This window comes from Triticum aestivum, chromosome 2D (genome assembly GCF_018294505.1).
Source record: "Triticum aestivum cultivar Chinese Spring chromosome 2D, IWGSC CS RefSeq v2.1, whole genome shotgun sequence".
NCBI classification, from domain to species: domain Eukaryota; kingdom Viridiplantae; phylum Streptophyta; class Magnoliopsida; order Poales; family Poaceae; genus Triticum; species Triticum aestivum.
This window is the reverse complement of record NC_057799.1, coordinates 648364608-648378869: the sequence shown is the minus strand read 5'-3', so window position 1 is coordinate 648378869 and position 14262 is coordinate 648364608. Positions and strand designations below refer to the sequence as shown.

At 47.0% G+C, this 14262-nt stretch overlaps 1 protein-coding gene across 1 annotated transcript; it reads left to right on the top strand.

The window, feature by feature from the left end:
- The first annotated feature begins 11433 nt into the window (after positions 1-11433).
- Positions 11434-13616, top strand: LOC123055371 (ubiquitin). The gene is made up of 3 exons (XM_044479366.1): positions 11434-11681; positions 12225-12438; positions 13248-13616. Exons 1-3 carry the CDS (start codon positions 11579-11581, stop codon positions 13348-13350), a joined length of 420 nt encoding a protein of 139 aa, XP_044335301.1. The 5' UTR covers positions 11434-11578; the 3' UTR covers positions 13351-13616.
- The last annotated feature ends 646 nt before the right edge of the window (positions 13617-14262 follow it).

Sequence of the window (14262 nt, the reverse complement as noted above, 5' to 3'; positions counted from 1 at the left end):
GGTCAGGTTTGACCTGACCGGGTTAGTTGACCTGCTGACGTCACACTGACGTCAGGCTGACGCAGTAAAGCATTATCTGGATTTAAGTTTATTCAGAAATTCCAGAAAATAGTATAAACTTCTAAAAATCATATAAAATCAACCGTAGCTCAGAATGAAATAATTATATATTAAAAATTATCAGAAAAATGCAATCTATCCATCTGTATCATTTTCATGCATGTCAAACTAAGTTATACCTGCTGTATAGGTGAAAACATGATAATGCACTATTTGAATTCATAGTTCGAATTTGAATTTGAACCTTGAGTTCAAATCAACCCAAACCTTTCTGTTGCTAGTTGCGTTAGGCCAAATCACGTCATATTGCCATGTCATGATCATGCATCATATTGTGCATTGCATTGATTGTGTTCTTCTTGTTTGCCGGTGATTGTCCCCTCTCGATAGCCGTGATTCCGACGATGATCGATGACACCGATGAAGAACTATAATATCTTCAGAAGTGCCAGGCAAGCAAAACCCCCTTGTTCATTCCGATACAATCCCATTCTCTCGCTCCTGCTCTCTTCTACTGCATTAGGACAACATCGATTCAACTGTTACATGTTGCGGTAGTTGAACCCCTTTTCCTCTGCATGACCTGTCATTGCCACAGTAAATAGATGAAACCCACTAGCATGAGTAGGAGTTGTTTGAGCCCTGATGTGCCTACTCATTCATGCTTGTTTGTCATGCCTGCTACTGCTTAGAGTTGAGTCGGGTCTGATTCATCGGGGATGAATTGGAATGGTGATGAACATGTCCTACTGTGTGTGAGCTAAGTGTGTGAACACGATTTGGTAAAGGTAGCGGTGAGAGGCCATGTAGGAGTACATGGTGGGTTGTCTCATTGAAGCCGTCCTCAGGAACTGAGTTCTGTGTTTGTGATCCATGATACAGTTACTACCACGCATTGGGCCCGAAACCAATGGACCCTCTCGGCTTCTTAATCACCCTTGTCCTCTGTCCAGGAGTTGCAAGTAGTTTCTGGTGTTTGTAGTATGCTGGAGGCCGTGGACAGCGCTGACCGAGGGGTGGGCTGTGATGCGGTAGGCACGTGGCACGGTGTACCGGGCGCCCGTTTGGTGTCTCGGGAACCCTGCACACATCGTTCGGGGCCGTATGTGGAAACCTCGGCCGGACTCCCTGCGGATGGAACCTGAATAGGCGATAAACCTGGACTAGAGACTTGAGTGTTTAGGTAGGCTGTGGCCGACACCCTCGCTGGGCTTCCGCTTGAAGGTTGCCGAGGTACACGACGTGTACATGGTGGTAAGTGGCGAGAGCGTGTGTGACGAAGTACACCCCTGCAGGGTTAATATGATCTATTCGAATAGCCGTGTCCGCGGTAAAGGACTTCTGGGTTGCCTATAACAGTTCATAGACAAGTGAAAGTGGATACTCTAAAATGCGCAAGATAAGCGTGAGTGCTATGGATGGCGTTCTCGTAGGGAGACGGGAGCGGATCCATAGTGGTGTATTGATATGGTGAATATGTGGACTCGTGTGCGCCACCTCAAAAGAGTTGCTTGCAGTCGTAGTTCAGGATAGCCACCGAGTCAAAGCTGGCTTGCTGCAGTTAAACTCCACCACCCCCTTTGTTGATACCGATGCATATGTAGATAGTTCTGATGTAAGTCTTGCTGGGTACATTTGTACTCACGTTTGCTTATTTTATGTTTTGCAGAGAGACGTCAGTCTCGCTAGTAGTTCCGTGTGGACTTCGACGTTTAGCTTGTTACCTCAGCTACGATCTTGTGCCCTCGGCAGGATCTAGTAAATAGTCAGGCTTCTCAGCCTTTTTCATTTGTAGATGTCTGTACTCAGACATGTTAAGCTTCCGCATGTGCTTTGACTTGTATGCTCTGAATGTTGGGTCATGAGACCCATGTTTGTAATATCTGGCTCTTCGGAGCCTAATGAATAAATACTCTGAGTCGTAGAGTCTTGTTGTGATGCCATGTTGTATTTGCACATATCGAGCATATTGTGTGTATGATTGAAATGCTTGGTATGTGTGGGATCCGACAACCTAGTTGTTTATCCTTGGTAGCCTCTCTTATGGGGAAATGTAGTCTTGTGCTCCATGAGCCATAGTAGTCCGCTACAGCCCGGTTCACCGGAGTCCTGCTAGCCCAGCACTACTGCTCCGGAACACTTGACTGGCCGGCATGTGATTCACTTCGTTCCTGTGTCTGTCCCTTCGGGGAAATGTCACGCGGTGACATCCGGAGTCCTGCCTAGCCTGCTACAGCCCGGGTTCCCGGAGTCCTGTTAGCCCAGTGCTACAGCCCGGATTCGCACGCTGCTGACCGACACGTTCGATGTTGATTCATGTATGCCTGTCCCCATACGTTAGTGCCGCTTTGGGTTCACGACTAGCCATGTCGGCCCGGGTTCTCTGTCATATGGATGCTAGCGACATTGTCATATACGTGAGCCAAAAGGCGCAAACGGTCCCGGGCCATGGTAAGGCGACACCCGTGGGAGTACCGTGCGTGAGGCCGCAAAGTGATATGAGGTGTTACAGGCTAGATCGGTGTGACTTGGAATCGGGGTCCCGACAGCGTTGGTATCAGAGCCTGACTGCCTGTAGGATTACCAAGCCAAACTGGTCGAAGTTGAGTCTAGAAATGCTTTAGTTATATAAGGGAATTGATTGTGGGAAGGGAACGTAAGGCTCTTTTTACTCCTTTACCTTATGCCCTTCTGATCTGAGTCACCCTCTTCTCTTCTACGGGGATTAAGAACTAGGCTTCTCATCTTTCTATCAGGATCACGTGTTACTAATCCGTAGACTCGTAGGATTGATGGTTTCAAGCCTCAGTTCAGTTCCTACTACTTCCGTGTGTTGCTAGTTGATCTCGGAACATTGATATTGTGATGTTAAGTGGTTATGCCACCATTTTTGTAGGATGTCTCAAATCCTTTGAGCATTTACAGCCGTTATGCTCTCCGAGTCATCCCAGGTTTCTAAATAATCTGATGCATTTGCAAATCCCTTCTTTCCGTTCTCGATGTTCCTTTGGGCCAGATTAACCACACTAATCGTTGAGTTGAGGTACTCTGTTGCCTTGACATATATGTTGGAGTTATTATTATGACCCTAGGTGTCTTAGAGGACCACTTAGTAATCTAGCAATGCTTGCATCCCCAGTGTGATGATTCTGGCCATTATTCTCGAAAGCATCCCGTGATGCCATTTAGTTAGTAGGCATTCTATTCCTGGGTTTAAACCCGAGATTCACTCCACTCACCTCCTGTTGATAGTATTTGCTAGCTCCCTTAAGATATTAGTAACCTTTGCGATAGTCCTCGAGGTCCGTGGTATTTCCTTCTTCCAAATACCATGAACCATTCTTGGCAGGAGTTCTTTTGAACCAAAAGGTCACGACCAGAGTGCTCTTAATGAGTTCTCCATTCTACATTGTGAATCTGCCAGTTCTACCTTTCTCCATGGGTTATCCGGAAGAAATGTTGAGCTTCGCCCGACATACTAATCTATGCATCCACAACTCAGAAAAACATATGTTCCTTTGAGTTGTCCCTCTTTAGTTATTTTCTGGCCCTCGTCTATCAATTGATAGTCAGGAGTAATTGTGCATTTGTGTTATCGATGCCTATTATTCTTGTGGTCTGTCAAGCCATTCTAATCCGGAATGACTAGGAGAAACAAACTCCAGTACCTCGTCCATCTCTGGGATTGGGTCAAAGTAGTTGTATTCCGCAGATCAAATGCCTAACCAGCTTTTGTTCTGTTCTACCTTCGGAGTATTACCCCTTTATGTCGAGAATTGTATGAGAATTGCACCATCTCTCACGAATTCTTAACGCAGTGATACTTCTCGCCATCATTGCTTCATTCCTCAGTTCCGTGTCGTCACGGCCGGAATGCCGACAGGTGAACTATGATGTGTGAAATCTATACTCCTAGCAACTCCGTTGCTTGGTAGTTAAAGGACAATAATTTCATCCTTAGCGTGTTGGTTACTGAATCACATCCTAAGGTTGATCGTGCTACCCAGTCCTTATTCCCGGTGCACTTTTCGATCAATGAGTTAGGATAGTGTCAGTCCTTGCTTATTCAGTCATATCGTCTTGCTCTAAAAGCAAGATCGTTCTCGAGCTTAGTAACATATCGGTGGTTCGTGATGTTCCGAATATCTTCTTGGAAGTGTCACCAGGTTGCCACCTGACCGCTATGTTTGAGTTCGTGATCAAGTGGGTCTCTTGTAAACCACCCCTTCTCCAAGAATCCGTGTTGGATACCCTTAGCTAGTTGGTCAAGCTAAACAACAACTTGGAGAGTTGGAAGATAAAAGCTCGTCTAACTTAGTTCATGTTAAGGGATATATTTGCGTGTGTTGAAGATAGATGATATCTTCATCGATTGGTCCCTGTGATCAGTTGTTGGACCTATTGTCGTATCAAGACTTTGATTTGAGTATGGGCTATCATCAAATCAAATCAGGACCAACGATGTTCATAATGTTGTCTTACTCGTGGTTGATCCCTCGAGCATACACCATTATATCTTTTGGGTCTGACCAATGCTATCACTTGTTCACATAATTATGGAATTCCATCTCCATGGAAACCTGGATGAATTGTTGTTGAGCCCATCAGCAACACTGCTACCTTCTCCATGACTCGTGTTGAACATCCAGCTAGTATTGGAAACTTTATAAGCATTATCTTCATGTTCCGTTCATGAAGCATATGTTGGATGAAAGAAGTGACTTACTCTAATTCATGTGCATTAGATGCAAGTTGCCGCCGTGAATTCGAGAAAGTTGTTTTGCTTCCTCTGGAATCATCCCAAGTCAGTCATGCATATGTGCGAAGTATACCGTGGTTTGGAGACTTGCAACCTTCATTCTATATGTATCCCTAGCACACCAAGCCACTAACTGACTTGTTCAAGGAGAAGGAGTTCCTTCATAAGAGCTAATCCGGACTTATGAAAGAACTTCGATATCCTCGTTGATGGTTCCCAACCAGAACTCGGTAGTGTTTCATTGTAAGACTACCATGTGGGCATGCTTGTCTGGGACAACGTGTTCACATGTTTGCAGCAGAACCAGCTCATGTTTTGGAGCTTACTACCGTAGTCCATCCCCTGAGAATCTTGCAACGTCTTCTCGTCGATTTGTGTTGCAAACCTTAATTTTCTTTCTAGACTTGATGAGTCTGGAATATACTGAAGCCAACTAGATCTGAATCTCAGGCAGATATGATGGTTGGAACATTTCCCAAGAATTATAATATTGCCCTCTCGATAACCGGTAAAGTGGATGTCGTGGCCAACACATCCAGCCGGAAGGCCTATTATTGTAGTATCTTGATTGAGGAAGTTGGCCACCTCCCCATAAGGATTTCTTAGGATTTATTCCACTAGTTATTCCCTATGGATCCCTGCGCACCTGAAGTCCGACCTACTACTTGATGTTCGAGATACCAAACCACATCTAATGGGTTACGCTAGAACATCAAGGAGAACATTAGAAGCGGAGTGCTAAATGTCTCTCGGTCGATCATCCAGATTCTGCTCCCTTGGCTTCGCTAAGGTGAAATCTGAGAAAGTGTTGTCCTCCTTTGCACCTGCATCCTCCATCACCGTTCATCATGGTAGTATGTTGTGTTGCCAGGATCCTCGGCACGGATGTTGGTAAAACCTTGATGAATATGGAAATGCTCAAGTTCTGGAGAGCATACTCAGACACTAGGTTATATCCCCGGTATCAACGGGAATGTGCCTTCCGCTTGCCGAGTTGCTCCATAACCATAGTTTCCTTTCCGATCTGAGTATGCCATTTCTCTGAACTCCTTCAAATGATCGTTTGCGATTTTCCTTGGGCTGGTATAAAGAGTTTCAATGATCTATGTATCAAAAGTAATTCTTTTTGCCACTTAAGGGAATAGTTCTACGAGTCACCTTCCCCAAGGTGCCCCGTTATGGAATCGTGGCAATTATCTCCTCGCTACTTTGAAACCATGCACCGTCTTATTCAGCGTGGAATTGTGTTTATCAACTTGAATCTTCGTTCTCTGTTTCACTTCATCCCTCTCTCGATGTATGTGTTGAGTCTCAGCTCAAGAGATACTCAACGTCGCATTCCGTGAGTTGATCGTGAGTTGCTCGATCTTTAAGGAGATCGATTTCTATAGAGTTTCCCTTGTCGTCATCGTGTCGGATGAAGATCTCGAAAGCAAAGACGTCAACGTTAATTGAAGCAACGGATCAACGTCTTCGCGAAGAGCAATTGGGTCATGAAGATCGTGTTAGCTTGGTGTCCCCTCTGTCTTCTTACCTCACGTCTTGAATCTCGGGACGAGATTCTTGTTTAGTGGGGGTGAGCTGTCACAGCCCCAGATCAGCCCTTGTTTGACTTTTGCTTGTTCCTCATGTCATCATGTTTAATTTTCAAAGAAACTTGAAATGGGGATGTTGAAACCCTAGCACCAAATGCATTCAACTAGGTTCAAGTAAAAAATATTTTCAATGAACCCAAATGCCCTTTAGAAAAGTTCATGATTTTTGTTAAAGGTGAAAACCCCTGCCAAAAATGATGCACCTATTTCTAGGCCATCCTGGATTTTGAATTAAATCTTATTGTATTTGACTTTTGGGCATTTAAATGCTATAAATAATTTAAATGTTCAAATAATGTTGGAACTATTTTTGGGCCACTGAAATAATTCAGCAAGTGTCCATGAATATTTTCAGGATTTTAGGAAATGCCTTGGTATTTTTCCTAAGCTCAAAACAGAGGCAAATAATTAGAAAACAAAAACAAATTAGAAAACAGAAGAGGGAGAGAAAGTTACCTGGACCTACCTACTGTGCAGCCCACCTGGCCGGCCCAGCTGGCGGCCCAGCCCACCAGGCGCTCTCCTGTCGCCTTCCTCCTCGCGCCAGTAGGCGAGGGCGCGTGCCCGACGCGCGCAGCTACACGCCGCGGCCACCTCCTCCCTCCCTGCCTGCCTGGCTCCGCCTCGACGCATCTGGACGATGCCACGCGACCCCCAGAGCCGTCCGGCTCTCTCTCTCTCCCCCGAACGCTCTCCCCCTCCTCTGTTCTTCCCGCCCCGAACGCCTCCGTCGCCGCCGCTCGCCACCACCGCGGACACCGCCATCCCGGCGACGCCCTGAGATGCCCAAGAGCTCCGCCTAGTATCCCTCTTCCTCCTCGTCGATCTGTGCAACGCCGGACGCCCCCGAGTGCCTCCACGTCGTCGTCTTCAACCTCCCAACGCCGGAGATCCCTCTCGCCGCCCCGCTCGCTCCGGTGCTTCCCCGAGCACGCCGAGGCCACCTCTGCACTCACTGTGAGGCTCCGGTCCTTTTCCCCCTAACCACCTCGTCGATTTCACCCTGTAGCTGCCGTCCTCATGAGCTCCGAAGCTCGCCGCCGTCAGGCCACATCGCCGCCGCGGCCACAGCTAGCTATGACCGCAACCAAGCACTGCAACATGCTCAGCACGCCGTCAGGAGCCTGGAACACTCAACCGTTGCTCCTGCCGTGCACTGCAGCGTCGTTTCGTCGGTCCCGTAGCCCCGGCCGCCGCTAACCTCAACGCCGGCGCTACTTCCGGCCACCCCACGGCCTCCCGCGTGTTCCATTGGATGGGCGCGAGCGCTAGCTACCCATAGCACCCATCCGCGCGTCGAATGGATGCCGGAGCCGCGATTCCGGCGTGCCTCCGCCGTGGCCAGAGGTCACCGGCGGCTAAGCGCCGGCCTAACCCCGATTAGGCTAGTGCTAATGATGCCCTGTGCAATTGACATGCGGGCCCCACTGTATAATTAACCAGCTAACAAAAATAGATTAAATTAATCTAAGTCCAGTGGCCCCACGTGTCAGTTTGACTACGCTGACGTGGCCGTTGACCTGGCCCCACTGGTCAGCCACTGTTCCTGCCCTGTCACACTGACGTGTGGACCCCACTGGTCAGGTTTGACCTGACCGGGTTAGTTGACCTGCTGACGTCACACTGACGTCAGGCTGACGCAGTAAAGCATTATCTGGATTTAAGTTTATTCAGGAAATTCCAGAAAATAGTATAAACTTCTAAAAATCATATAAAATCAACCGTAGCTCAGAATGAAATAATTATATATGAAAAATTATCAGAAAAATGCAATCTATCCATCTGTATCATTTTCATGCATGTCAAACTAAGTTATACCTGCTGTATAGGTGAAAACATGATAATGCACTATTTGAATTCATAGTTTGAATTTGAATTTGAACCTTGAGTTCAAATCAACCCAAACCTTTCTGTTGCTAGTTGCATTAGGCCAAATCACGTCATATTGCCATGTCATGATCATGCATCATATTGTGCATTGCATTGATTGTGTTCTTCTCTGTTTGCCGGTGATTGTCCCCTCTCGATAGCCGTGATTCCGACGACGTGATCGATGACACCGATGAAGAACTATAATATCTTCAGAAGTGCCAGGCAAGCAAAACCCCCTTGTTCATTCCGATACAATCCCATTCTCTCGCTCCTGCTCTCTTCTACTGCATTAGGACAACACGATTCAACTGTTACATGCTGCGGTAGTTGAACCCCTTTTCCTCTGCATGACCTGTCATTGCCACAGTAAATAGATGAAACCCACTAGCATGAGTAGGAGTTGTTTGAGCCCTGATGTGCCTACTCATTCATGCTTGTTTGTCATGCCTGCTACTGCTTAGAGTTGAGTCGGGTCTGATTCATCGGGGATGAATTGGAATGGTGATGAACATGTCCTACTGTGTGTGAGCTAAGTGTGTGAACACGATTTGGTAAAGGTAGCGGTGAGAGGCCATGTAGGAGTACATGGTGGGTTGTCTCATTGAAGCCGTCCTCAGGAACTGAGTTCTGTGTTTGTGATCCATGATACAGTTACTACCACGCATTGGGCCCGAAACCAATGGACCCTCTCGGCTTCTTAATCACCCTTGTCCTCTGTCCAGGAGTTGCAAGTAGTTTCTGGTGTTTGTAGTATGCTGGAGGCCGTGGACAGCGCTGACCGAGGGGTGGGCTGTGATGCGGTAGGCACGTGGCACGGTGTACCGGGCGCCCGTTTGGTGTCTCGGGAACCCTGCACACATCGTTCGGGGCCGTATGTGGAAACCTCGGCCGGACTCCCTGCGGATGGAACCTGAATAGGCGATAAACCTGGACTAGAGACTTGAGTGTTTAGGTAGGCTGTGGCCGACTCCCTCGCCAGGCTTCCGCTTGAAGGTTGCCGAGGTACACGACGTGTACATGGTGGTAAGTGGCGAGAGCGTGTGTGACGAAGTACACCCCTGCAGGGTTAACATCATCTATTCGAATAGCCGTGTCCGCGGAAATGGACTTCTGGGTTGCCTATAACAGTTCATAGACAAGTGAAAGTGGATACTCTAAAATGCGCAAGATAAGCGTGAGTGCTATGGATGGCGTTCTCGTAGGGAGACGGGAGCGGATCCATAGTGGAGTATTGATATGGTGAATATGTGGACTCGTGTGCGCCACCTCAAAAGAGTTGCTTGCAGTCGTAGTTAGGATAGCCACCGAGTCAAAGCTGGCTTGCTGCAGTTAAACTCCACCACCCCCTTTGTTGATACCGATGCATATGTAGCTAGTTCTGATGTAAGTCTTGCTGGGTACATTTGTACTCACGTTTGCCTTATTTTATGTTTTGCAGAGAGACGTCAGTCTCGCTAGTAGTTCCGTGTGGACTTCGACGTTTAGCTTGATACCTCAGCTACGATCTTGTGCCCTCGGCAGGATCTAGTAAATAGTCAGGCTTCTCAGCCTTTTTCATTTGTAGATGTCTGTACTCAGACATGTTAAGCTTCCGCATGTGCTTTGACTTGTATGCTCTGAATGTTGGGTCATGAGACCCATGTTTGTAATATCTGGCTCTTCGGAGCCTAATGAATAAATACTCTGAGTCGTAGAGTCTTGTTGTGATGCCATGTTGTATTTGCACATATCGAGCATATTGTGTGTATGATTGAAATGCTTGGTATGTGTGGGATCCGACAACCTAGTTGTTTATCCTTGGTAGCCTCTCTTATGGGGAAATGTAGTCTAGTGCTCCATGAGCCATAGTAGTCCGCTACAGCCCGGTTCACCGGAGTCCTGCTAGCCCAGCACTACTGCTCCGGAACACTTGACTGGCCGGCATGTGTTTCATATCGTTCCTGTGTCTGTCCCTTCGGGGAAATGTCACGCGGTGACATCCGGAGTCCTGCCTAGCCTGCTACAGCCCGGGTTCCCGGAGTCCTGTTAGCCCAGTGCTACAGCCCGGATTCGCACGCTGCTGACCGACACGTTCGATGTTGATTCATGTATGCCTGTCCCCATACGTTAGTGCCGCTTTGGGTTCACGACTAGCCATGTCGGCCCGGGTTCTCTGTCATATGGATGCTAGCGACATTGTCATATACGTGAGCCAAAAGGCGCAAACGGTCCCGGGCCATGGTAAGGCGACACCCGTGGGAATACCGTGCGTGAGGCCGCAAAGTGATATGAGGTGTTACAGGCTAGATCGGTGTGATTTGGAATCGGGGTCCCGACAGCGTTGGTATCAGAGCCTGACTGCCTGTAGGTTTACCAAGCCAAACTGGTCGAAGTTGAGTCTAGAAATGCTTTAGTTATATAAGGGAATTGATTGTGGAAGGGAACGTAAGGCTCTTTTTACTCCTTTACCTTATGCCCTTCTGATCTGAGTCACCCTCTTCTCTTGTACGGGGATTAAGAACTAGGCTTCTCATCTTTCTATCAGGATCACGTGTTACTAATCCGTAGACTCGTAGGATTGATGGTCTCAAGCCTCAGTTCGGGTTCCTACTACTTCCATGTGTTCTTAGTTGATCTCAGAACATTGATATTGTAATGTTAAGTGGTTATGCCACCATTTTTTGTAGGATGTCTCAAATCCTTTGAGCATTTACAGCCGTTATGCTCTCCGAGTCATCCCAGGTTTCTAAATAATCTGATGCATTTGCAAATCCCTTCTTTCCGTTCTCGATATTCCTTTGGGCCAGATTAACCACACTAATCGTTGAGTTGAGGTACTCTGTTGCCTTGACATATATGTTGGAGTTATTATTATGACCCTAGGTGTCTTAGAGAACCACTTAGTAATCTAGCAATGCTTGCATCCCCAGTGTGATGATTCTGGCCATTATTCTCGAAAGCATCCCGTGATGCCATTTAGTTAGTAGGCATTCTATTCCTGGGTTTAAACCCACATTTATTAGAACACAGAATCATTGGGCCTTTTTAATGGGCTTCAGTTATACTAGTACTATACAGTGAGCCCGACCCGACCGACCGAGCCCGGGATTCGCGGCCACGCAGCCTCACTTGGCTAGGGTTCATGGATTTCGTAGCGGCTGCGTTTCCTCCTTCACTCTCTCTATAAAACAGCTTCGCGTCCGGCGGCCACTCCGCTCTCACCCCCCACCACCACCACTTCACCACCCGGAGCCCAGCGAGAGGAGAGGAGAGGAGAGGAGAGGAGAGGAGAGCGAGAAGGGACGAGGACAAGATGCAGATCTTCGTGAAGACGCTCACCGGGAAGACCATCACGCTGGAGGTGGAGGCCTCCGACGCCGTCGACAACCTCAAGGCCAAGATCCACGACAAGGAAGGTACGCTCCTTCCTTCGCCTTCGCCCAATACCGCCTCCATGACTCCGTCTACTCGAACTCGACCGATTCTCCCCGCCCCGCCCAGTCGCGCGCCTTCACCAGGGTTCTTGAATCCGTGTGTCGTCTTTCCTTGCTCAAGTCGCTGTCTCTTCTTGCTTGATTTTACCACATGCACATCTTTAATCTGGTCATGGTGTGTGATCGAGTGCCCGTAGCATCATCCATGCCGATTTGTTTGGTAATCTTGCCCCGAAACAGAGCAGATCGACCTGCGTCTGCGTGACAGCAATTTTTTGGGCTAGAAATTCTATGCCTTTTCGATCGTGCTTAATCATCCGAGGGTTCATAATTAATATTGGTTGGATCGGCTTGTTTGTCTTGTGATTTGACCTTGCGGTAATTTGCCCTCTTTTTCTAGGGAATGTATCTGGATCTGCGCAGATGCTCTGTTTTCGCATCGACCTTGCTCGATTTACACTTCAATTTTGTCATCTGCTTGATCTAAACTAACTGCCGACGCTGTGTTGGTTTCAATAATCGCAGGTATCCAGCCGGACCAGCAGCGTCTCATCTACGTGGGGAAGCAGCTTGACGATGGACGCACCCTGGCCGACTACAACATCCAGAAGGAGTCCACGCTTCACCTCGTGCTGCGCCTCGTCGGCGGTGGCAAGGGCTCGTGCTATCCAGCGAAGATGGAGCCTAACCTGCTCGCCCTCGCGCTCAAGTACAGCCAGCACAAGCTTATCTGCCGCAAGTATGTACTACTCGGACTATTTCCTTCACTATACACTGACTTGCCGCTGTTACCTGGATGCCTATCAATGAGGATCATCATATCTCCGTGATTAATTTGGATCGAGGAACTAGCTTGTTGCCATACTTTTAATCAACTACTTTCTCTAGTTGAGCTGTATAGATGGAGTATTTTCTTCCATTACACATCGATATATGCTGCTGTTGCAAAGCTTTGTGAATTGTGATGTTTCTGTTGTGGTCTGTTTGATGGGGATTGATGCAAATGTGGATCATATCTCTGTGTGGTTTGGATACATGGAACTAGTTTATTAGCATGATTTTCATCAAGTACTAGTTGAGGTGTAGATGGACGACTACTTTCACGATTCATCGAAATGCAGTTGTTTACATGTTTGTATCTGGATGTCTATGCATGACAGAAGTTAATGAAATATGATGTTTTTGTTGCATGTGGTCTGTTCGATGGGGGTGGACGCATATGTAGATCATATCTCTGTGTGGTTTGGATCCGGGGAACTAGCTTACTAGCATACTTTTAATCAAGTACTAGTTGGATGATTTCTTTCACTGTACATCAATATGCTGTTGTTGTTTACATACATGTTTGTATCTGGATGTCTAGGCATGATAGAAGATGGTAAGATTGCGGTGTTTGTTGTGTGGTCTTACGATGGGGATCGATGCATATGTAAAGCATACTTTTCATCAAGTATTAGTTGATGCTTTACTCTATTTGCCTTCTCAGGAAGTACTAGTCATTCACAAGAGTATATGATATCCTAACTTGTCCATGATTTTGCGTTGCAGGTGCTATGCACGCCTGCCCCTCAGGTCTGCCAACTGCCGCAAGAAGAAGTGCGGCCACAGCAATGACATCAGGCCCAAGGAGAAACTGCGCTACCACGACTGAAGCGTTGGAAACATAACTAAGTGACATGTGATAGCTGAATCAACTGGGAGTTCAAAGTTTGGTTCGAGTCTTAGTTTCTTGGATATGAAGTTTGATCCTAGTTAAATGTTGCTTCTGGAACCTAGAACCCTGAAATATGCTAGCTGGTTGCCCTTTTATAAGTTTCTGTCATGGTATTGTGCAATTTTATCTTGCATGAATGGTGTAATCAAGTATCTGAGGTCTACTAGCTTGAATGATATGATGAAGTCAAGTAGTTTTTTTTTCGGAAAGGGGATATGATGAAGTCAAGTAGTGTCCTTGCTTCCTGAATTTTTGTCCTGTACTATGGGTTTGACCAAGTTTCTCACGGCAGCATTTGCTCCCAGTTATACTTGAAAACACAAGCTTTGGTCGTCCAAATGAAAACATGCAATGCTGAAACATAGTACCCATTTTGTTAGGAAACCAAATGCCATCTGCATGCAGAACAGAGTTGCAGCTCTGAAATCACATTACCTTATCACCTTTCACGGCAGCAGCAAATATCAATCAGATCATACAGTAGCTTTATAGATTGTGGCACCTGATTCAGAGGTCCATCGTTGTAGTAGGGAGATGGATTTCTGTACGTGCTGCCGCTTCAGCATCGCCTGATTCAGTTGTCCGGAGCCGTTCATCATTGTAGCATAAACAGCAAAGCTGTCAATTCTGTCTCTAGAACTGCAAGGACCATGTCAAGGCATCCTATAACCACTTCTGTTGTACGTGAAACAAGGTCAGTGTTGGTACAAGTCCACATGTAGCACCAGCCAGTGCTTACAAATTTGATAGGTCAGTGTTGGTACAAGTCGACATGTTGAATCAAACATTGAACTCTCAAAAAAGTTTCTGTATAATCCACCCATCATGCAGAGTGCCAAGAAGCAGTGT